Genomic DNA, 25,797 nt, shown 5'->3' with positions numbered 1-25,797 from the left:
TATTTGTCATGTGCAATACATTGAGTCTTGTAAATTTGTGTGCAACTTTGCGGTGACTTCTCATTTTGTCTTGTTCGTCATGAATTGATTTTCTTTCAAAAGAAATTGTTTGTTTCCAGTTAAAAAAAAAAAAAAATTATATATATATATATATATATATATATATATATATATACTATAAAATTTGTTAAAATAATTCCTACAAACCTTATGACTATAGCAATTGACTGCACTTGTACCACAATCTGAGACAGTCTCATGGTTCTGGTCTGTACACTGTGACTATGCGTGGAAAAGGTGACTTTTCTTTGGCTTTATGTATAATATCACAATTTCATTGAGTTTTGTAAACCTAGGCTACGTTGTACCTTAAACAAAGTACTATTTGGGTAGGGTTTATTGTTGTGTGCGCTGGTAACAAACACACTGTTATGTATTGTATTGCAAGCCCTCCATAACGTAATGCTAATATCCACTTAAGCCAAGATTTTCCGATGGTTGCCATTGAGACATCCTTGTTATTGTTTACATGCCATTCCAAGTGACTGCCTCCACCAATTTCCACACTCCAACTCTACAAGGACCTAAACACCTGCCAAATGATGCTCCTGTATACAACCAGCACTCCTGATTACCTGTGTAAAAGGTGTTTTATGCATTGAAAAAACATAAACTAACAATGATAATTAAACATAACGCAGTATGATTAGAGTACTGGTTGATGTTTGATTGACCAGTATTCCCAAATGGCTCCACAGACCAGTAATGAAAAACACCTATGCTTTTGTGTTTGTTGATACTGAAATTGCTTTGAGACTGCCATCTAGTGTAGAATAAAGTTATTTACCATACCCTGAAATAGCATTGTATAGATAAGGGGTTACAAACTCAGTTTAAGAATTAACGCTTCTTTTCAGGCCTCAAAATGTTCTATAGGTTATGTACCTTGAATCAAGGGCATTTTTAAAATCATCAAACGTAAAATACCTTGAAGTCAATTGAGAGCTAAGTTGGAATGAAAACCAGAAAACCCTATGGCCATCAAGAACCGGAGTTTGACACCCCTGGTATAGATGCTATAAATATTACAAAACTCAAATTTCAATTAATCATCTTTAAATTATTATAAAAAAGTACCTCCTTATTTTCCAGCAAAAGATCAACTAGTCATCCTGTCCTTTTCATAACTTTATGGATGACTTTCTAGGATATAGTGGTAATGACCTACAAAATATATACAATTAGACATCTTTTAACAATTGACAACACTGAGAACAAATGTTGTAAAATAAGCTTTTTTTTTTTTTTTTTTTTTTAAATCACTGTTAAATTAAATTAAATAAAAATAAGTCAAATAAAAAAGGTCAATTTTTAGTCCCTATTACTGCATTATCGTCCAAGGTGCATGTATTCAGTGCTGGCTTTGTACCACAGTAAGAAACCATCACAAGAATGATCTAATTATCAGATTTCATATTCAAAATGCACTGGTTTCCATCAGTGGCTTGTGAAAATCAGTTTTAATATGATGGTTGCTAGATACATACATGCTCAGCTTTATAACAAGATCCAGTGCTTATAATTATACACATCACATTTAATGTAAACATTCATATTATAGGGGAAAACAGAACAATATTTTATTCAAAAAGCATTTTACCTTTTGAACAATAATTTAAAATCAAAATCTAAAATCAAACAGACAAACTGCACAAAACTAACAGATGTTAAAAAGTAGGCAATCATAGCATGGACTTTTAATAGCGTGTGCGCCCTCTGTGGGCCAGGACCAGTCCCTGCACCCAAAATGCACTTTCTTAGACTGTGCATAAAACATCCAGATACATTTGGTGCCGCCTAATTGGGGAAACTGTTAATCAGGAGTTCTGCTTAAATGGGATACAACCCTAAGAGACTGTTCTTCCCAGTGCTCTTTATGATGTTTAATTGGGGAGTCACTTTGTTTAATTCATATACAGTATTTTCAAATGATGAATGAAGATTGCTTTTCAGAGCAAGACAGGTTCGTGTAACACAGTGCAGTGAGTAAATCACGTTGAATTCTTAAAGGAGCTGGAGTCTAATGTGGTTTCTCAGAATAAGGGCTTGACATGGGGCTTAAATGTGGAGGCTGACAAATATTTTGGCTGGACAGATCAGTGGGGGAGGAGCCCTAGCTCCTGCCCACTAAACCATGCATAGGGGTTCTAATAATAACAAGCACAGAATTGAAATATACAAAAAAATGCATGGTCATACTCTGAACAAAATAGTAACCTGTCAGAGTTCAACATATAAATCATCTAATTCACAATAAATAAAGACACCAAATACATTAAAAGCTGTACATACAGCCATCTTAACTACACAGTCTCTTTCTCATAACAGCCAGTAAACCCCAAAACAATAAAAACGAATGACAGAAGCTCATAGAATTAAAAACAAAAACAAAAACAAAACAGTCCCGTTGGTGTCCAGTTAATCAAGGTATACTAAACAACCTCAAAGACAACACGAAGTGTACATTAAATAAGTAGAAAAATGATTCAGAGCAATGATTCTGTTTAAGTGCAGTAGACAGCAACTGATTAGGAAGCTTTGATTAAGATTCTCCTGTTTTTCTTCTTTATTCTTATTCCACGATTCTTTGGCTTTGTTGATTTCTTCTTAACATCTAAAAGAGAAAAATGCAATGCATTAGTAATATCCTGGGGTCGTTTAAATTGTTATACTACATTGTTTCCTGGTATTTCACATAGATAAATATAGAAATATACTGTACAACAGACTGTCACAACAGCACAATCTTCTCTATAGTCAGGTGATGTCAAATTACTTAAAATAGTGCTAACCAGGGTTATAAAATAAATGTTATTAGCATTAGAAATAATGACTGGTCCCTCATCAAGATCTTTTGGCGCGCTGCTTTAATAATTCAATTCCTTAAGCCAATTAGAATGGTCAAGGGTCAAATTATAAAAAACAAAAACAAAAAACCATTCAATTAATAAAAATGTGCACCTTAATGTATATCGATACTGTAGATGGTTCCACAATTGAACTATAGGTAAATCTATAACCCTCAATTACTAAATAATATTTGTTTTGTTCGGTTTTTGTTAGTTGTAAAGTACCCAATCACAATTGTAGTAGTTTTCAGGTGCATACTATTGACAGCAACAGTCATGTGTGTCCCTATCATATTGGTGCTTATGTCACCGCAAACAACACAAGCAGACAGAATACAAAGATAGCAATGGTGGCTGTATTTCCTTGTGGCATGATGAGTTATAATTCACAGCTTTCAGTTATATCAATAGTTTTAAGGAATTAGGGAGTATTTTTCACTCAGACTATTGACATAAAACATCAGAGTAATACCCCTTCTCCACTGGCACACAGGGTGGTTCTCCACTGGCTATTTGTAGAGCCGAGAGAGAACCAAACCGTGAAACTCTGGCCTCACAAGACATCCGAATCTGGCTGCAAGCTGAGCCGAGCCATTGGCGGGGTTAAGGATTTTCGTCATTATATTGCATCAGTCAGCACACTCCAGAAAAAAAAAAAAAACAACAAACATGGTGGGCAGCAAGTGTGATGAAAGACAGGTACAGACTTGGGACGTTGAGGAAGTGCAGGCTCTAGTTTCTCTGTGGGCAGATAGATGTGTTCAGGAAGATCTGGAGTCGTGTGTCAGAAATGAGAAAGTTTATGCCCGAATTTCTGACAATTTGAAGCAAATGGACATAAACCGCAGGTACAGTACACTTAACACAAAATTCTACAACATTTCTCATTATTGACCTTTATTATATTAATATAAAAGAAAAAACAAGCGGAAAATAAAATAATTCTAAACTTATTTAAAAAACGGAAACAAAAAACTAGAAAAACAACAATACTCATTAAATACATTTACTAAATATAGCGATACAAGATACAGCTGTACCGTTAGTTGGACTATACATTTTTTAATACCATTTGTTTGCCCCTCTTTTGGCAATTGGAGTTAATTAATAACAATAATTAATAATGGTCTTTCGACATCAGTAGCATGGCTCGGCAGTGGAAAAACAGCCCAGTCTCCCCTTAACCACAGTGTGAGGGTTCGGTACGGACCCGGTCCGGCTCGGTGTACAGTGGCAAAGAGGCATGAGACTGTTCACAGTGACGCTGGACTGGAATACCAGCAGAGCAGCAGATGAATGTGGCACTATTACTGACACAGTCACCTCTGGAAACACAAACAGACAACTTGCACGACATCAAGGGATCGGTTTGTAAGCCTGACTCCCATCAGTGTTGGTCCACCTGCCACTGCGACTTAATCCCATTTGTTTCCATCAGGAGCCGGGTGACGTTAAAGCAGTTTGAACAGTGACTCTGACACCGAGTGGCTATCATTTTGTTCTGGGGTATGTCTAAGATATATATGTTTTCATTCTATGATGAATTTAAGATAGGGAAATGGCTAAATTACTATTAGGCTGTACAGAGAACAACAGTGTACTAAATATAGCTAAATCATGAGCAAAAGCAGTTGTATGCATTGATAGTTTTCTATTAAGAGAAACACTTTTCTACACACCTTTCATGCATGTTCTTCTGCAATCTGTCATGGAGATAAAGTTGTTGTTATTGCCACCACATCCACTGTAGACAAACTGCTGACATTTCTCCTGGGTGGAACTGTAGAAGTATCTCTTCACAGAAGCCGCACACGGACCTTCCTCTGCAGGAGTCAGGCAAAAGTCTGGCACGTTTAGAGCTACAAATCACAAATGAGTAGTTAACTTCAAAATTCAGGCAAAGTGTTATGTAAATTATACTATCAGTCAAGTAAAGTTACATTTATGAACTCATGAATGCTTTTGAGCAAAGTGAAATTGGTTGTTTTATTATTGAAAGACTGCATACCAGACAATGTTGGGGAATGTGTTAGGCATTCTTCACAGTGATCAAACACAGAGCAATTCATTGGTCAGTCAATGAAGCAAAGGCCAGACTCCACGCCTCCAGTCGCTGAAAATGTCCTGCTTAACCTTGCAGCACTCTGCTCCAGTGCAACTGCTGTACAGACGATCCTCGACTTACGACATCGTTATGGCATTTACGACACGGCGAGACCCGAGCCATGCGTCATGTGTGCAGCTCGGTGTCAGTGCAGTACCTGCCGTGGACGCCCTGACTTAGTCTAGCGTTCATTTATGCATGTAAGTGTTTTTTTTGTTTTTTGTTTTTAGAATTTATTTACCCTTAACAATGACTGATAAGAGCAATGGACTCAAAACAAAACCGAAGCTCTGAACTCTGTCACATGAATAGGGGCTTAACTTCAGACGACCGTATTTCCTGCTAGGAGTACCACGTACACACAGTGAATAACTCATTGGAAAGCCCCGAGTCTGTACTTTTAAACAAGCCAGGTAGGTGTCTCAGTGCATAACCACCAGGCACAGTGTAAAGAGTTAAATAAATGTTTGCATGAGTACAATATAACGGGTCATTTTTATAAAACTATATTATCTGGCTGAAGAGTCAGGAACGTAACCCTAATTTAAAACACTGTTCCTATGGGAAAAATGTGCTTTGACTTACAACGTGACCTTCAGGAAACAATTGTATCGTAAGTGCGAGGACTGCCTGTACTCTAGTTAATGAGCCAAGAACGAACCAGCAATACAGCACCACAATGGTGGTGTTTTTTGTTTTTTTTGTTTTTTTTTTAGCTCCAGTGATGTTTCCAGCAAAAGACTAAGTTTCATTAGAGACTGAGCTGAAGCCATAAGGTTTCCGCTAAAGGACAAGTATACAGTAAGTACGGCCTTTTTTGGCAAGAGGTTAGCTTAAAAATGAAATATATTAAAAAAACTCTTAACATGGCCTGCATATAAACACAATAATCTGATCCCTGTTTATAGCTCTTTTATGTAGCATTGTAACTGAAAGTTGACTAGACCACCTGGCTTTACCATTAGTTATTTGGGGGAAACAGCATAACTTTTCCTCCTATCCATGAATAACAGAAGTGTCTGTTCAAACAGTACAATATTTTTCACCCCCAGATATGTTAATTGCAGGTTCCCTAGCTAATTTTCCAAGTACTCTGCAACAGAAAAAAAAGAACAAAATCTGTTCAAGCTAGTCATGGACCACCATAAAAAAAGCCTTATTAGCACTCATTTATATTCTGCTCCACATCAATTAACCAGACAGGTTTATCCATTGTAGCCTATTTCAAGTCTGCTGGATTAGTTATTCACACCTATATCATCATTGCACTTTTGCCACTCAGACAAAACAAATAATATATTACAAGACCACAAGGTGGCAATAGAGCTTCATGTAACAGCTGTGTCAGCTTAATATATACAGCTTTACAACCATGCTGTAATACATTGAAGGGAATAAATATTTTATTGGAATCCACTTTCATTACATGTTGTGTGTGGTATACTGCACACATATCTTAATGAAGGAAGACTTTAGTCAAGAACCTCCTGCCAAATTAATACACATCTGTTTTGTTAATGTTTTTTTTTTTTTTTCTCTTATTCTCTTGCACATCATGTGTATGCTGGGACAAATATCTGAAAAAATCAGATGTTCGTATTCACTACAAATGACAAAAAATACCTTGCACATATTTACTGTCAACAGAATTTGTGCAAGTTTTAATAAAATGGCAAATGAAAAAAAGCTCTGTGTGACGTCTCTCACACTCACACACAAAAAACTTTCTGCAGTGTGAATGTGTTATTCTCTCAGTGAAAACAAGACTTTGGTAGGCTAATTCAAAGATAAAGCTGATTCATAGATAACCTATTGTAGTGCAAATCATGTGTGATGTATGTAACCTTTGCCATCTTCACACAAGCTGCAACCATGGCAACAGGCGTGAGGAGGTAACAAGATTGAAACAGCGTGTATTGAGAAAAGCACGAAAAATATGAAGCAATCTACGCTGGATATGTTTTTCAAGAGAAAGGGCTCGCAATTACTGTATTCAGCATGGAAGAGTACTTTTTATTTATTTTTAATTTCTTTACTGTTTTCTTTTAAATATACAGTTTAAATATTGATCAGTGTGAAGTTGAAATAACTACTGTATACTGAATAAAGCTGTTCAATTAAATTTGGGTGTTTCTTCATTATTCTGATACAGCAAAATGCCAAACCTTATTATAGTGATCAACCTGATATAACACACATTTCTCCATCTTATAAATTACACACATATACAATGATCACCTTAAATTGTAATATAACTATTCCTGTTAGCACAGAAACAGCATTGCAATGAAGACATTCCATTCCATTGTGTCACTTCTAGTAGAATTGACTATGTATATCCTTTATCAACAAATGGAAGCACAAATCATTCCACAATAATGACCAGACTAATGTATTATGCATTGTTTTGTTTTTTAAACTGTATATCATGTATTATGCATTTCTCTGTATTTAAAGTATTATGGATTTCTTGTTGTTACTGCATCTTGTAAAGTGCTTTGTGATGGTGGTCCACTATGAAAGGCGCTATATAAAATAAAGATTGATTGATTATTGGCCTAAGGAAGGATGAACACCATGCGATTATAGATTTATATAGTGGAAAGAAGACTGCTTACAATGAATACATTTCTTCTGAAATGTACCACTTTGGATGAGTAACGTTATTCAGAGTAAAACACAGCAAGTGGGACAAATGCAGTGTCAAGGGACACATGGAAATGTTATTGTGTTTGTCATTTATTCATTTAATGTAAGCATGTTTCTTAGGGAATACAAACAATAAATATAATCCCAGCCAATCATACTAAGCCCAACAGGGCACTGGTTAAATGTATACATACATGATCTTTCACAAAACAAAGGAACAGAATTTGAATCTTTACTAGAAAAGTTTTCAAACTTGAGGAAACAGCAACCTTGGACTAGCCTGTTTATTTGCTTATCCACTTATTTGATTTAGTTCTCAAATGGGTATGTCGTAATATTGTATAATCTTGTATAGTCACTTGACTAGTTTTTACTAATCATTTATAAAATGCAATGCCTCAACAACGTACTTGGTGTAATTGTAAAAGATTCTGCAAAGCTCAATTCAATGTAATTTGCTGTAGATCTTGCTATTTCCCAATTATACCACATACCGTGTGTGAGACAAGAGCTGAAATCTAAATCCTAACATCTCTTGTTCATTTCAACTCTAGCTGCCACCAGGAGCCTACAGGGAAAGAAACTGCTTGACATATCACCTCAGCCTGGTTGTATGTATAGTTATTGTCAGACCTCTGTATTGACCTGATAAACTCTGGACTCATCTAGTCAACTCTGATATCTATGAACTATCTTTGGTATTCGGTCATTTGTGGCCGTCAATTTGCCATTTTTCTGCCATAACTAGTTTAAAAATAGCTTGAAAACAGCCAGAAGATTAAAACTGGGAATCTGTTTATACTGAGCCCCAATAATGGGATCACAGCTCACAATCAGGAATATCGTTACTCTCCAATAGCCAAGTTCCGCAATTTATTTCCATGTCTTACAAACTGAAGCTAATCTTTTTCATTCTAAACTCATTCATTCAGCATTGTATCACTCTGTGAAGTTAACAGTCACAGTAAACTAATGTTATGGGCTTCAACAGTGCCCCCTATGGGAAATTCTTTATAATGTCAGTGTTCATTGTTTTGTGCCAAGAAACTTCATGCCAGCCCTATTAATGGCAAATTCTAAAACATAAATGCATGCAAAACCCATTACCTAAATTATAATTGAGTTTTTACTAGTCATGAAAGAAGGCAACAAGGGGCTTGAAGTCAATGTTCACAGAGAGGAAGTAAACCCTTTGATCTTATTCTCTACTACTCATCCTGGTCCCAAATGCGATTCTGCATCCAAATACCTTGAGGATGTAGTATTCAGATGCAGTTTTATAAATGGCTGGAAATAGGTCAATAGAATATATAGCAGACTTACTATTAGTCTGAGGCACCCTCAGCTTTTCAGTAGGTTCAGCTTGTACCCCAATGGCTGGAAAAGAAAAATGAATATTTTTTCTTAGAGACCCATTTTAAAACTTGTTTAACAACAACAACAACATTATACTTATATACCGCCTTTTAAAAAGACAAGGTCCTCTCAAAGCACTGAACAAATATTAGCAAAGCAAAATAAAATTTAAAATGAATAGTTTAAATTACATTTAGAAACATTTTAGTTGTTAGTCAGGTATTTAAAATCAATTTACAATCTTAAGGTTACAATGCATTTAAAAAATATATATATATATATATATTCTATATATACTATATATATATATATATATATATATATTATATATATATCCCTGTATAATATCTATAGGGACAAATTGTGCTCGTCTGACCAAAGCTAGTAAGTAATTTTAAAGGCTAGGGGCAAGAAATTGGTACAGATTTTGAACAAACTGGCATTCTGTGAGCGTAGTGTACAGTCAGGTATGTATAGGGTTAATAATTCTTTAGGATCTTAAAACATTCTTTCGGCACTAATTAACTTCACAGAAACATTACCTTAGGATTAGTCATTTAATATGAAAAGAATGGGCACCGATTCACATAGCTTTATATTAGATTAGTTTACTGGTCTGTTGTGAGTGTGGAGGTCTTTCCAGTGTTAGTAGGGCAGCCTGCAATTCTTGACTTTATCTATCTAGCTTTGATAATAGTTAGGCAACAAATGTTTTATTGTTCAATACTGGTATTGTTCATTATGATGACCGATTACATTAAAAAAATACCTGCTCAATTAGGTCTTGCCAGAGATTATTTAAAAAAATAAATAAGTAAAATGAGACGGTGCCATCCACAAAATGAATCAAGTTTTTTCCCCCTGTATTTGGACATGGAAGCACAATATTCTCCTCTTGTTCCTTTTCCCCCAAACAGTTAGGAAAATTAGGAAGATTTTTTTTTTTTTTTTTTTTTAAATCATTCCCATGGGCATAATGTAAGGGACGGCATGTCATATCGAATGGTTTGTAAACAAGTGAATAGATATGAACTGTAAAGATCTCAAAGAGTAAGATCTATATCATTTACATGGCAAGATATCTCTAATTTTCACTGGACTACCTGACTGATAGAATCTAATAAAACAGCAATAAAGACATGTTATTTATTAACGTGCATCATTGCTATGGCCGGGTTAAAAACTTTGTCGCAGTGAAACAGTTCATCTTTACAGGACAACACCAGTAACAAAACAAAAAAACGTTGAACAATAACTATAACAGAATCAGAAACGATTTATAGCTCAGGCCATATTCTTTAATATCTTTAATATACCATATAAAACTTTAATATCTGTTGTCTCATCTTTTCTTAAACTGAAAAGGGTTTTGTGGACAGCAAACTCGATTTTTAAATTAAAATGGGCTTAAAAAAAAATACTGCTTTAAAAAAGTTTCCTTAAAACAGTTCTTGTGCGTAAGGCCCAATATCAACTGTTTAAACAAACATTCATTAACATCTGTTTTTGTATACTGGAAATGTATAATACATGTATAATAAACAAAGCTTTACTTTTATGGTGGCAGCTATCCTGACACTGTTTTAATGTCCGGAAGTTATTGGCATTTCCAAGACATCCACCATACATGAACGGCTCACACTTCTGAGAAATGGTACTGAAGAAATACCGGATGACTATCAACCGACATGGGCCTGGTTCCTCCTCCAGTTGGCATGGGTCTTTACCACCTGGAAAATGAAGAAGTGTGAAAATGATTGGTACACTCGGGATATACAGATATAAAAAAAAAAAAAAAAACCTGAGAAAAGCTTCCAATGTCCGAGAAGCCAGAAAAAAATTGGAGGCAGATCTAAGCAATACACATTGTACCTTCACCAGAGATAAAACAACCAAGGTAGCTGCTTCACATCCAGCACTATGCAGACATTTGCCAAGCTTTTTGAGATGTTATAGGAATAAAATAATGACTTGGATAGCATTATTGAGGAGTTTGTTGAATAATCCAGTTATCAGGAGGTGGATTTACCAGTATGTATGTCTCAGATGAGGTATATGATAAATACAGCGAACAAGGGATGGGGCAGGGCTGAAGATACGGTGCTGAGTGTCCTGTTGATATGAAGTGCCTTTTAAACCTGTTTTACTGTGAATAAAAGGACTTTATTCAATTTAAACAGCACATTTTGTATATAAAATAAATTGGACCCGATGAGCCTGGCACGTGCAGAATAAATGGGCTGCAACGGGTTAATACACCTTTGCATACCCTATGTGGCTGACACACAAACCAAACACACTTTTAACCAGCAGCAACTCTTATAGCAGGAGGTCCTGATTCAGTAACAGCAAGGGAACTATTCTCATTATCTTGTTGCTCTACATAAAAAGCTATTGTAACAAAATGACAGGACTGTTATTGTATGGGAAGAGAAAAAAAAAAAGACGTGAAGGCAAATATCACAAAAGAAAATAATGCTTCAGGATGGAAGACAAATCAAAAGACCACACTTGGGTTGCTGATATACAGTAAGTCACACTTTATTACTATTATTATTATGGCTGATAGTTTAATCGTATTATATGTCTGTGACGGAGAGCGAATGAATCCGAATCAAAAATCTCCCTCTCGACCGGTGAGGGCACTGTACAACAGGAGCTGCGGGCTTCCTACTGAATGGTTGGGCAGTTCATCCCAGGGACAGTCGGGAGCCGGCCATTCAGGAAGAGGGCGGCGTTACGGTACCTGGAGTCATCGCCCTAGTACGGTGAGCGAAGTTTCAGTCATGAATTGGAGGAGACGTGATTGAACTAGCTATCGGAGGGGGGGGGGCTTAGGGTACTTTAGGGGGACGTGACGCCGTAATCGTCTCCTTTGGTGTGGTTAATGGGAGGAGACAAGGACGGAATCTTGAATGAAGTGTGGGTTCATTGAGTAGTATTGTGTTAAACCAGTTTCTGCTGAGTATTGCAGTAATCCTTTAATGAGACCCAGTTCAGAAATTGACCTGTTTTATACAGATAACCAACATCAGAAGGATATTGACACAATTATTCTGAAAATAATTAGACGAGAAGCCCCCGCTGAAATGAAAGATGCTTTAAAGTATGTGTAATTTTGCCTAGAGTGGTCTCTTGTGCTGAGAAACAACACAAGTACCTGGGTAACTTTACTCTGGAAATATTTCTGTAAATGTATGCAATTGGTATAATGCCTGTCCACTATTAGATCGTAGAACATGTATACCTGGTTGAATGTTTTCCCGATATACCCTTAGGTAACTGATTACTCTGGAAGGTCAAATGAAAGTAGTAGTTTACTAAAGCATTGTTGCAGATCAAGGCAATGCTGCACTTGTACCCAGATTGCAATGGCTACCTTCTAGACAATGCACCCATTCACTGTGCCAGAGTTGTGTGCAAATGGTTTGAGGCTCATGACGAAGACTTCAGGGATCTTCCATGGCCACCACAATCCCGATCTCAATCCAACTGTCATGTCTAGGATGTTTGCGTCTCTGCACTTATTGCTTAAAATATTAATGACTAAATGCATGAACATCCCTCACCACATTGTTGAGTCTTTGTCATATCATGTCAAAGCTGTGATATAGGTAAACCCTGATATCTGGTTATTTTAAAAGTGTCCTGGCAGTGTACTGTATGTAACAGTCAAGCTGTTAGATCAGATTAAAAAGGAAAAAATGATTAGAACTGGTCATGCAGTATGACATTTGTAGTCATTTGACCTAGACCCTGAAGTCTGGTTAAATACCTGGCTTGACAGAGTGACTAACTTTTGACAAAATATTTAAATGTGAAAAAAAATCAACCACTTACGTTGTACTAAACACATTTTTTCACAATCAGCCAAAGTATTAAACCTGTTTTCATTGCCCTGACACCCTCCATAATCAAAAGGCTCACACTTCTGAGTGTCAATGTCAAAGTAAAATTTGGGTTGGATTGATTTGCATGGACCTTCATCCATCTTCAGGGCACAGAAATGATGGTGAATTCTCAACTCAGGCTGCACTCCATCTGTATGGGGGAAAAAGCCAGAAGTTACAATTTTGCTGTGCAGGGAATTCATACAACTTATTTTTTTTTTTTTTTTTTTAATGTAATTTTTTTTCACTGGGAGGAATAAGCTCTCTATCATTTTCAAAAACACTTGAACTCTCAAACCTCCAGACTACATACCTCATTACAGAAGTTACCTCAGGAAATGATTGCCTGAGATGGGGTGACAACACAGATGAGGTACAGAAAACAAATTGCATCCTGCCATATCACTAATAGACATCTCTTCTTCATGCACACTCAACATGAGTTTTCAATAATCTATGCTAGCTGACATTAGATGTAAAGCAAAACTACAGGTCTTCATCTGCAACATATTTCTCTCCTGCTCCGAGCTGCATTTACCATGTAGACTGCCTACCTTAAGTGCTGTATGCACCGAGGGAATGGTTATGATACTGCTAAAGCTGGCTTTAACTGTTTTACCATTACTGTAAATCAGTGTACAACATTCCGTCAGGTTTATAATTCTTAGTATAGAAAATCCAAACAAGTATGGAAACAGTCAATATTAGCAATCCACCTCTGTTGCTGCAAAATACAATATGAACTTGGGAAGCTATGAGAAATTTCAACAGGAAAGTCAGTATTTTTAATATGAAAATTAACTATTTAAAAGATGGATCCTATTTAAAGGGTGCACACTTTATGAACAAGACAAATGTCCCGGCTACACAAATACGAAACAGAGTGATGCAACTTAAGGTGTGCTCATTGAGAAGGGTGCCATTTTTGAAAAAAAAAAACAAAGAAACTGCAGCACAAACAAGATATATACCAAGCCTCCTACCCCAAGATTTGCTTATGAATATAACACCATGAATAGAGCACAGTATCTAATTAAAAATGTCGATCTTACTCATCAGGATTAGTAGGAATTTGGAAGGAAAAAGCAACAGCTTTCATTGCGACAGAAATGACCTTGGAACTTTTACTGAGTCAGTAATTTGAAAAGGATATAAATCAAGCCTAAACTGATGTTGCCTGATTCCACTGGTTCCTATTAGAACATACAGCTATACTGATATAGTACAAGGAGCACTGCACACTACTGTTACAACATTTTACAATGTGATACAATAGCTGTCACAGTAGCACTATTCTGCAGAACATGTATTTTTGTTCGAGAGCTCCAATTATAATTGAAGTGGTCTCTGGGAAGTAGGTACCAGTTACTTCTAATTTTAAAATAACCTCTGAATACAGTTCTCTCAAGTATGATACAAGAGCTTTAAGGAGGCACATTGGTCTCATTTTGTGGGGTTGAGAGCTTATGTTACTGTTTTCTGTATGTCTGTTTTCAATTCAAATTATATACTGCATGTTACTGAAGTATACAAGTACATATAATCTACAGCTCTAGTTCAAAGTTCTTGGCTAGTTCAGAGAAAAACACTGATTGTATTTTGAAAATGAATGTTTGTGAGCTGGCATCCCCTAGGACTGCCTAAATAATGCCTTTGTCAGTTTGCAGGACATTTGGTAGCAGCCACTAGTATGAAAATTCTCAAATAAAATTACAACCTACTGTTTACCCAGACCACCAACCACAGTACACAGTTAAAAGTGGAGTCATTCCTCGCCTTTTGGTGAGTCAAGGGAGATCAATAACCTAAGGTCTGACTTTTCCCAGAAGTTCTAGCGATATGAAAAGCACTGTATTTTCTGACTATGAGTGGTAACAATTAAAAAGTCTCAAGTGTTTATTACTTTGCCTTTGGTGTATCCCATGATGTCCATATCGCAGCAATTGTTTCTTTCAACATATCCCTGACAGATTTTATAGTTGTTTTTTTTTATTCACACATCATAGGTAAATAAGCTAGGGAATAAGCTGTGTTCAAATTTAATAGATATAATAGAGGTCTATTAACAATGAGGGTATTTCACATGCATAAAAAAAAGTATTTGGATACTGGAATGACACATGTAGATCTGTAGAACACACTGTGCATCTCTGATTATTGTATAAATTATATAGGACCAGGTTATGGAGTGGATACAACCACCCACCTTCCCAATTTTCATCACAATTTTACAAAACAAAACTATAATTGAATTGCTCCCACCTCTAACTACGTTGCTCATTTTCTTTGTGTATTTTTACGTGACTTCTACGTGATCTTTAACCTGCCATTGGAAAGTAATGCATTTCACACAGAGTTTGACAATTGAAAACGCATCCTAATACTTTTCTGTTAAATCTCTCAACTCTAGGCGGTCTTGGTGATGTCTGATTATGTAGCTTATATTAAATCCTGGATGAGCCGCACCATTCCCAACTCAATGTTAACCAGACTGCAGAAATCCTCACAGGGCCAGGGTTCATCTCACACAACCACACCGGGATGCTACTGTTCTCAGCGGCTGCACAATTTCTCTGATGCCAGTCATGAAGAATTTCAGGGTTCTAGTAGACTGAATTATGTGGGGAAGGCTTGTTCAATTTCGACAGCATCCTCTTCTACCAGCAACATATCCCTTACCTATCTCAATTTGGTTACATTAATGATTTTTTTCTATAATGCCTTGCTGGCTAGCCACCCCACAACTGGGCTGCATAGTTCTGAGGCATCACCAAATATTAACAAACAGCTTGACACTATATTGATATACATTATATTGTATGTGAGGCACGTATGCTTATTCTATTATAGAGGGTTGAAATAAAAAAAAAAAAATAATTAAAAAAAACACTTCTGCATTGAGCCATCACGTCAGATGTTTAACTTTATGAGGGGAGATTATGAAAATTACCAACAATATAATTACAAACTCATAAATTTGGGTCTGTAGTAAAGGGTACATTTTGACCTTCGAAGGTTCGAAACACATTACCGAAGGATGGTCGAATCGTCAATGGTACTAATTCGCATAATTTACTGGTGACATCACCATATTGACTAGTTTACATTTGATTGAAAATCCTATTGTTTTACAGATAATCCATATAAAAATGGAATAAAACATTAACATGTAGTTTAATATGAAAAATGAGAAAAAGCAGGTTGCATAGAGGATTTATACTGGACCCTGACACACCCGATAAAACGAGGGAGTGGTTGTATAGTATTTATTTATTTGTTAGCCTATTTGTTTTTCTATGGGTCTCTTGCTATATCACGGCCCTCTATGTATAGCGGATTTATTTTGGACCCTGACACCTGCGATACATCGAGTGGGTGGTGTGTGTGTGTGTGTATATATAAATAATTATACACACTCATATAATTTCTACAATGGATAACAGTTGTTATAAAACTTGATAGTCACAATTTCAAACTATTGAGAAACATTGGCAGCACACACAAAACCATTTTATCACAATAAAAATTCAATTGCATGCACACACATATAAAAAGTAAACATCAAAACTATCTGATCATATATATTCAGTAACTACACAGTTTAATGCCATCACAAAGGAACCAATCCACTGCCTGGGTTATACTCTTTTGAACAAAAAGTGGTATTGTAGTTCAACACTGACCTTTCTTGTACTCAGTCTTTGGTATGGCTGGCCAATAGCATGTTACTTAAAGGAGCTAGGAGAAATCATAAAGCAAGCCTAAACCTTGACAACAGCAATGAAGTTGACTGAACAACGCAGCTATATCTGTTACCAAAACCAGTAAATGATGACTGATGGGGTGACTGGGTATTTATCTAAACAGTTCTCCTGGCCTCTGGCATTGATTTTTCCAGGACAAAATTAAGAACTAATTCCTTTTTAGGAAGTCTTTTTTAAACATACAATTTCAAATGTAAAGGGTTCTTGTTTTTAGCTGCTGACTTGCTTCTTTACATTGTCACTGGTGCTTAACAAGGAAGAAAAGATGATGGTTGTCAAACTTACCCTATATTGTAATTCACTGGGAAAATATCACACCCCAAGTAATGTGAGCAGTTTATTAAATAAACATAATGCAAAAAATAGCTCTTTTGAGCAGCAAAAAATACAATGCTGTACATTTCCCTCTATACTGTGGTGTGAATAATTTTGTACCTCCCTGGGAATGGAGTGCCTCATTTCCTCCGGGTGAATGGAACTGAAACTATCCAGCACATTGTTTCTGCATTTCATGTTTGATTTACCTTCTCTTTCTAAATTGTACTCCCTTTGCTTCGGGGCATGACAGTCAAACACAATTTAAGCTGAAATATGCTTTACAGTGTTTTATCCATTACCTTTTTGCAAGCTTAATTTGTCAGAATGTGACGAGGACCGTCTCATGCTTTCAACACATTTATCTTGAAGAAAAAGCATCTAAAATGAGTCTATAAAGTATGCATTTAGATTGTAATGGAATAAAATAGTTTTTTCTTTCTCCGGTAGAGCAGGGCGGTCGCAATTCTCTTTTTCTGTTTGCTGTTCATTGTTCCAGGTATTGTGTTGTCAGATGCACAGTACCACTGACTGTTTCTGCTTTTATAGTTTTCACCCCCAAAAGTTTGATATGATGGGATGGCAGTAGTTGCATTTTTTAATCATGTGTATACGATAATGCTCATTAACAGTATGCCTTTAACTCTCACTCTCTTTGCCTATACCAGGGAAACCAGACAAAACTCATAAAGAAAGAAAATATCTCAATTTTTAAAAGCAGCATGTTTTTATTGTCTGATATTTTGGGTAACTGTGGAGGGATTATGATGGTGTGTGGGGGGATTAAAATTAGGCTTTATAAAAATAATGATAATGTTTTGCTCCTCATTACTTAATTTATTTTTTTACTAAGCTTTGTCTTCTGTATAAAAAGAGTTTTCCCTTCCTGCTGGCATTTATTGTTTGTTGCTTGGCAACCAAGTCACTGTACATGCAGCCGTGACGTAACAAATGACCGCTCACTGACTTTCCCCTGCCGCATTCAGTGTGAACGCTGGTCTGCGACGACTGCAGAGCGGTGCGCAAGGAGGCGCCGCATCCGGTGTGAACGCCCCTTTACTCAATTCATATTCGTAATATAAATTAGGGATGGGAACATATAAAATTTGCACGGTATGATAATCGTTAAAAATCTTCAAACACTGTGAAAAAATAAAAGATTAGGTTGAAACGATCGATCAGCGCCCATAAATAAATAAATAAATAGCCTGGAAACCTTATTTTTGTGAGTTTTATTTTTGCCGTGGTCATTGGAATTTATAGTGCATTACTGTCATGCTCAAAGTTGCTTTTATTACTCATGTTTTTTGTAAACAGACGTTCAATGTCTCTCCACCTTATAAAAATATGAGTAACATCCATGGAAGATTTCCCTAAAAGTGGTATTTATATTTTAATAGGCCAGGTTTATGATGTGGGAGCGAAGCGCGTTTCTCGGCATACTCCTACTGTGTGGCAGAGCAAAGCTCCGCCCTTTTAAATTGGCAGGGATGGGGTTAACTTCCCTGCCTGCCTGGGTTTATTATGTTCGGGTGGCTGGGGTTGATTAGTTGATTATGTTGATTAACGATCAATCAGCGCCCACCACCTGATATAAAAGGAGGCCTCTGCTTCACATTATGAGGAGGTAGCTGAGGAAGCAGGTTGGTGGTTGTTTTGTGGGTTTTTGAATTTTCTAAATCCAGTGAAAGCATCGCCCAGCCTGGAAACCTTAATTTTGTGAGTTTTTATTTTTGCTTTTTTTGTGTTTGAGTATCTGTTATTTTGCCCTGGTGCACTTTATTTTTGTTTATTTATAATAAAACATTTATTTTTTTGAACTGCAGTCTGTCTCTGGTCCTCTATCCCCTCGCCCGCCTGCCACATTTGGTGTCAAAGTGGGATAGTGCCACCTAGAGGCTCAAGCAGTATTTTTTTTTTCAAATAGACCTCAGAAAGGGAGTAAATTTTTTTTTTTTTGTTGTTTTGAAAAAAAAAAAAAAAACAAAAAAAAAAAAAATGGAAAGAACTCAGCTCTCGCCGTTTCCATCGTCTTAAGCAGCTGAAGAAAAGTAAGCTGCTGCAGCCACTGCTGGAGGACCCTGGCCAGCCTCTTCCCTTGGTGTTCCTGGTGCGGGAAGGACGCCCATCGTTGGCGGTCCTGCCCAGACGTGCCACCGGCAAACTGGTGTGGCCGGTGTGAGGAGGACGGCCACAACTGGGCAGGATGCCCCTACAACCATGCTCAGAAAGAGGTGCACTGTTCACCCCGCGGCATCAGGGGCCACCCCACTACCTCCGGCACCACCACCTTCACCACCGTCCCAGGAGATCTGGGGCTGGTTGATGCACCCTGAGGCAGACAGGGTCCACGATCTCCCCATAGTTATCCACACGCGGTGGCGTCGAGATGGGGAGAGGTGGAACAGTGGCTCCGCAAAGCAAATGAGAACTCCTCGCCCGCGGCAGTGCGGAGGGCGATTACTCTCCCTCGGACTGCAGTCTTTCTGCGGAAGGGCCCTAGGTCTTTCTCGTCGTGCGAGACCAATTGTCTTCCCCACTCAATCGAGCGTTACGGCAGCAATTGAAATGTGTATGTGAAATGTGAAAAATTGTATTTAACAGCCACTTGGCACTTGGAAAAAATGTATGAGTGTATGGGTGTATGGAGCAGGGTATAGTATGCAAAGCACACAATATGTACTGAATACCTAGTGACAAGACAGTGTAAGAGAAGTGCTAAGGTAGAATAGATTTGAAACATACAAAATATACGCTAACACTAATAATTTAAATTTCAAAAACTGAGCACTGTCTGTCCCTCCCCCTCCAGCTTCGCCGCCTCCGGCCAGAGAGGGAGCCGGGCCGCCATCGCCGTGCTCCCAGAGGCTAACCTTTAATTTCTTCATTCACCATCTCACCAGCAAAGCGCTGTATGGTGTAATCTGTATTGAAAGAAATGTCTCAAAACCCCTCTACTGTTTGGGATTTTTTGGTTAAATGTCCAGGCGACTAAAAAAAAAAAAAAAAAAAAAAGTTGAATGCAGACTGTGCAAGCGACTGTTGATGTGTCATGGAGGCACAACCAATCTCCAGGGCCACTTGACAAGCATTATTATTAGTATTCGTATTAATATTTTTAGTAGTAGTAGCAAAATGTGACTGAATCGGCTTTTAATGGTGACTGTTAAATAAAGCTTTGTTTTGCAGTCCGCTGCAGTTGGTGTTGCTGCAATGCAGCATCAATTACGAGTAAATAAAAGTGTATTTGTATTATTGAAATTACAAAAACATGACTACTGTTCAATATTGCATTTTTAAACTACATGTGAATGTTGTACTCTATTTATATGGATTACCTGTAAAATAATATTGTATCAACTCATGGTATATTCAAACATAGTACTATGGTGACGTGACCAGTAAATTATGTAAATGAGTACCATCGAAGTTTGGACTCCTGAGGATGAAACCGTCTATTGGGTTTTGGTTTGACAAAAAAGACAAAAACATTTTAATAGTTGTAAAATTATCAATTGTAACCGAACAGTTGGCTTACGGTAAGTTTGAAAATGGATTCAACTTTGACCTTTTTCCTGGAAATAATGTTTGTGGTTTTTTTGTTTGTTTGTTTTTTGTTTTAAAATGTTAAATGTCAGTTTAAAGTTCACTTAAAAATAGTTTTGGAAAATGCCCAGACTCACTATTCCTGTCCAGTTCTCATTTAAATGGAAGATTAAAAGAAAACATTTTATTTTTGTTTTGTCAACACAATGGTACATTTTACTTTCCAGATCAGAGGGCTACCCTTTCTACATCTTTTAAGAGTGCTACCTTTGCATGTCAGGCCCACAACAGCAAAAGACAGCAAGATTGTTGTCTTCAAAATAAATTTAAAAACAACAGAATGTTGATACTGTACTTGTCAGACGCCTCGAAAAAGAACATTTCACAGTTAGCATTTAGAGTAATTTTATGATTAAAATGAAATTATGATATTTGTGCACAACACTTTTAACTGATATGTAAGTGAAGTTGCAAAGTATTTAAAATACATCTGTAACGCATTCAGACAATCAATTGAATGTAGTAATGTGAAATATTAGTTATTTCAGATACTTATTGGTGGTTTGTCGGTTTTCCTGTTTAAAAAGGTATCTTACTACATACAGAAGATTCACCTTGGTAAAGATATGATTTCCCTAGAAGATCCCAGCCTTAGAACTGATGCATTTCCATTATGTCTACACACCTTCAAAGTAACATAATTTTACTACTAGTCAAGTGTTTCACCATCTCAAAAAGGATGTCTTAGATGTCGAACGGGGTACACATGGGTCAGGACCCAAGTCTTGAAGGGGTTCAGATTAACTGTGAGGTCCACATGCCGGTGAACTCTTAACATGTGAAATGTTACCAGTTTAATATTGCATGTGCAAGATCATCCAGGAAGGAACAGCTTGCATCAGATTGGGAATAATCCACAGCTGTACAACCAAGTTTAGCAAAAGTGCTGAAAACTTTCTGCATGTTGTCACACTGTACTTAGAAGTATGGAACACAATGTACTGAAGCATGTAATTTATTAGCACAATCTATTATGACTAACAATGTGCACCTGGCATATTCCATTGGCAACCAGCAAGGGAAACAAGCCAAACTGATGGTATTGGACTGTAAAATAAATAAATAAAAACCTGCAATGCAACAGTGCTGATCACAATAATTAGCAATTCCTTCAGGATTTCTTGTTTTTACAATCTATTCCTGATGTTTTTCTCCTTCCTTTCTTTAAGATAGACAGCCAACCAACCCAGTTTTTATGAATTACTATTTCAGCTGCACAACACAGATAAAATCTGCACTGAACAGGATTCAATTAAATGATTCCATGTTCTAAATAACAGTAGCTGTCACAACGCCAGTGCAATCACAAAAACAACATTTAAACTTGGGTATTATGCTGATTCCAAATACCATCCCTGTGCAGCCCACATGCACTGCCAAGGTTCCATTGTTTAAATAATTAGGTCAGTTGTTACAAACACCTTTCTAATTTAAAAGACCTTTACTTTAAAAAAGAACAACAACGTATCAGTGCCTCATAACTTATCTTGTATCCACAGTTGCCTCTCGGTAATCAGGGAACAGGAGCAGAGCAGAATTTGCTGCAGGCTATAGCTACTTATATAAATTAGTTTCAAATATTAAACTGGTACCAAGTTTCGTTGTGGAAATGATCATTTAGAATCCAAGAATTGAATTTCTGATGATAAGTTTTTCTCGGGCACACATTGAACTGAGATTCTCAATCACTGTAAGCCCGCCGCACACAGCCCGACTCAAACCGTCCCTACTAAGGTTGCCACCTGGCCCCATAATTCCAGAACACTTTGGGATGGGACATGGTTTTTAAGTTGCCCTTAAACTGAAAGCAGTAAACACGCTAATTGAGCACTAAGCACTTGCTTAATTTATACTGCTTCTTAATTATCTAAATCATTGTGATAATACAAATCTTACAAAATAAAAAAAGCATCTTGAATAAACAGGTGCGTAGGTTTATTCAAGATATTTATTTTTATTTTGTACAAAATGATATTTCAGTTCTCATTATTTAAAAGATGCTATTTATATCCTATTAATTAGTAATATATAGCCCTAATTTACATTGACTCCCCCAATTAAATAACAACTGATCCAGTGTTCATGCTGTCTGGTGTCAGGAACAGTGAACAGCTGCTCAGTATTAATGATTTCAGTGGGAGAAGGTGAAATACTATTAGAAACTATAAATAAACTTTAATATATATATTTTTAAAACTATTCATAAAATAAATAAATATTGATGATGTACTTATTTATTTATTTCATTTGTTAAAAGCTATTATTGTATTGTTATGCTGCCTCAAGGTAATTAATCACCAGAATTAATTTAGCAAAAGTTTAGGGCTCAATTCACATGTTGATTGCCTTCAGTTTAAAGGCAACTTCAAAATCCTGTTCTGTCTCAGTGTTCAGGAATTATGAGGCCAGATGGCAACCCTATGACCCATCTCATATAATAGTTTGCACAGATTCCACGTTCAGTTGTGTTGTTTTGGTTTGACGTCACATTTGAGTTTTCCAAACTGCTACGACTGACCACAACTAGATACTGGTGATTACTATGCCTGCAAATTAATACTGCCCTGTACACATTTTTTTTTTTTTTTTTTTTTCCCCTCAGAGTTTGGATCTAGGGGCTTGTGATTTGTAACGCACCCGGTTACTTCTGTTTCAGCGCCAAACAGACATGTTCTTGCTTCAATTTGCAACAAATGAGTAGAATGAATGTTTAAATTTGTGAGGCAAGTAGTGGCAGTGATCTTTGAGCAATGTAAACACACATGGTCTTCCTATACATAAAGCAGGCCTTCGAGAAATATTTTAGAACCTTCCAAGCACACCAGAAAGTATATTTCCAGTCTTAAGTCAATGCTTGGTTTGACCCAAACATATCTGTGAACTCAAAATGAGTTCAAATGGTACAATATTATTTTTTAAAATAGTTTCGGGATTAAGATCATAGAGTTAACTAAAATATTCTTCTGGTCAAATCCAGTATATTATGTTACTATATGTTACAAAAATGTGTTTGAAATTCTGCCCAACAAACCATATTAAAATACATTTGTTATAATTCTAGTTTCTGTAATAGAAGTGAATCATACCCATACAGTGCACACCTATTTGGACCCGAATGACGTCATAGCATGTCTACATGTAAACGGTGTTGGGGTGCCACCTTTACATAACGACTGGCACTAATGGTTACCTTTAAAGTTAAAAAAAAATTAAAAAAAATACAGGGTATAGCTTACAAATACTTAAACTAAAATACAATGACACGTGTTTCGACTAGTCTAAACGTTGGTGATTTAACTTTATTTTTGTATTTAATTCAGGATAGTGTTTATTAATGAAACTGTAGCTTCTAAGTTAATAGTGGTATAGATTACTATTTCCACGTAACGTGTAAGTCATGTTCCTGTTATTTACATTTTTCCGCTAGTGTTTTATTGAAACGTATCTCTTAATTCAATAATCCGTCCAGCACTACAGTATTTCGTAATGGCTCAAATAGGCATATATGTATTCCCCTGGTTTGAGTAAACTTTAATTAGCCAATATAATATAAAGGCAGAAACTGGCAATAATACAGCTGTAAATCACCAATCTTTACAGAAAAATAAGTTTCCATACTTTATTTTTCATTAAAAAAAATGACAGATTTCTTACCTGTTAGAAACAGTTCAGCATCGGAGTTACAGACACATTTATACGAAATACAAAGTAAAATCAGTATTTTACACAAAGGAAACACGACCGTCCTGGATCCCATTGTGACGTAGTAGTATATACTGTACATTAAGAAAAAAAAAACAGACCAGCGCCACACGAAGGCTTAAAACTTTCTGATAAGTAATTTAGGTTTTTCTCCCCTTCTGTGGAAAAAGCTCCACGCACTTCCGGCTGATTAGAAAGTATTGACATACATACTCCCACTCATGTGAGCCAGCGCCTTTTTTTTTTTTTTTTTTTAAACAGTAAACTAAATTTTTGCTACAGTATATTTTGTGAAAGGCGTCCTAGTATTATCAACAATAACATTCCCTAGACATGCATTTCAAATAGGCTGTATAAAGGCAGTAAGCACAGCAGTGGTTGAAAGAGCATCTTGTGGAGGTCAGGACTGGCAAGAATGACATTGTTTCAAAACGTTGAAATACACCCAGCAAAGTATGTGAAGGTGTGTGAATTGCTGTCCTACTTATAACCATAAAACAAACAAACAAACAAACAAACATTAACAGTAAAACCTCATTTTAAATGAATTAATTTAATTATAACCCATTAATGTAAGAACATCCACTATTTTCATGATTTTTGTAGTGCGGTTTATCGGTGATTATATCATCCTTCTTCCCCATACTGCACTGCCACAAAAAACCCCAAAACACTACTTTTCTGGAGTTGTCATGATTTGAAGAATCCCAATGGCAATCTCAGTGCTATGAGACTAAATACATCAAACTGCAACACGAGGGGCAAGTATGTTGATTGTTTAAAACCAGAAACTTTTCTAAAATCTAAGTCACTTATCTATGTTACACTGGCCATGCACCTCATCACCTTGAACAACATCTTTAAATGTGTTTATTAATGCTTCCTTAAACTTAGATAAGAAGAGCTTTAGAAAATGTACTGCATTTCTCCAAACATATGTTGTTAATTACATCTCTCACTAAGTACAGTGTATCTATGTTTATGCCAGCAGGGATGATAAGCTTTATGATGACAAGGTCCGTGTTCCGTGACTGATTTAATTAAGTGTGTTTACTAATAGCAAGTGTCTGTTACCAACATGATACTACTGCAAAGAAAATGCATCTCAGCAGGCTATTTTTTATCCAGTATAAATATTTCTAACAAAAATCTATGGAAAGTTCAATTTTGTATTACCCATTTCACAGGTATCTGGAAATGCATTTTGTGAGGTCTAACAAGGATCAACGGTTCTGTTCTTGAAATTCAGTCCATGCTCTTGACCTGCATTATGCATGTCATTGGAAGAGCAACCAGTCTGAGTATAAATTTATGCTTACGCAGCAATATTGGCATAGCACTTTACACAAAAGGTAACAAAAAAAAAGGTCATTGTATTTTTAATCTGCTTTTTTTATATCGGGTTTAAATCTCAGGCTGCTATTACATTCAATGTTAATCAAAATGGCTCAGACTAAAATGTGGTGCTTGCATGAGAATTTCGTTATTTATTTTTATTGTTT

General features: G+C 36.4%; 1 protein-coding gene across 1 annotated transcript; it reads right to left on the bottom strand.

The window, feature by feature from the left end:
- Positions 1 to 1,501: 1,501 nt before the first annotated feature.
- On the bottom strand, positions 1,502 to 24,464 carry LOC121323099 (tissue factor pathway inhibitor-like). Its single transcript, XM_041263868.1, has 6 exons — positions 24,248 to 24,464; positions 12,859 to 13,059; positions 10,572 to 10,748; positions 8,986 to 9,039; positions 4,589 to 4,768; positions 1,502 to 2,674 (listed from the first exon to the last, which is right to left on the bottom strand). Exons 1-6 carry the CDS (start codon positions 24,375 to 24,377, stop codon positions 2,589 to 2,591), a joined length of 828 nt encoding a protein of 275 aa, XP_041119802.1. The 5' UTR covers positions 24,378 to 24,464; the 3' UTR covers positions 1,502 to 2,588.
- Between the last annotated feature and the right edge of the window lie 1,333 nt (positions 24,465 to 25,797).

Source organism: Polyodon spathula, chromosome 11 (assembly GCF_017654505.1).
Source record: "Polyodon spathula isolate WHYD16114869_AA chromosome 11, ASM1765450v1, whole genome shotgun sequence".
Taxonomy (NCBI): domain Eukaryota; kingdom Metazoa; phylum Chordata; class Actinopteri; order Acipenseriformes; family Polyodontidae; genus Polyodon; species Polyodon spathula.
The sequence above is the reverse complement of the archived record's forward strand: the minus strand, read 5'-3'. Positions and strand labels throughout refer to the sequence as shown.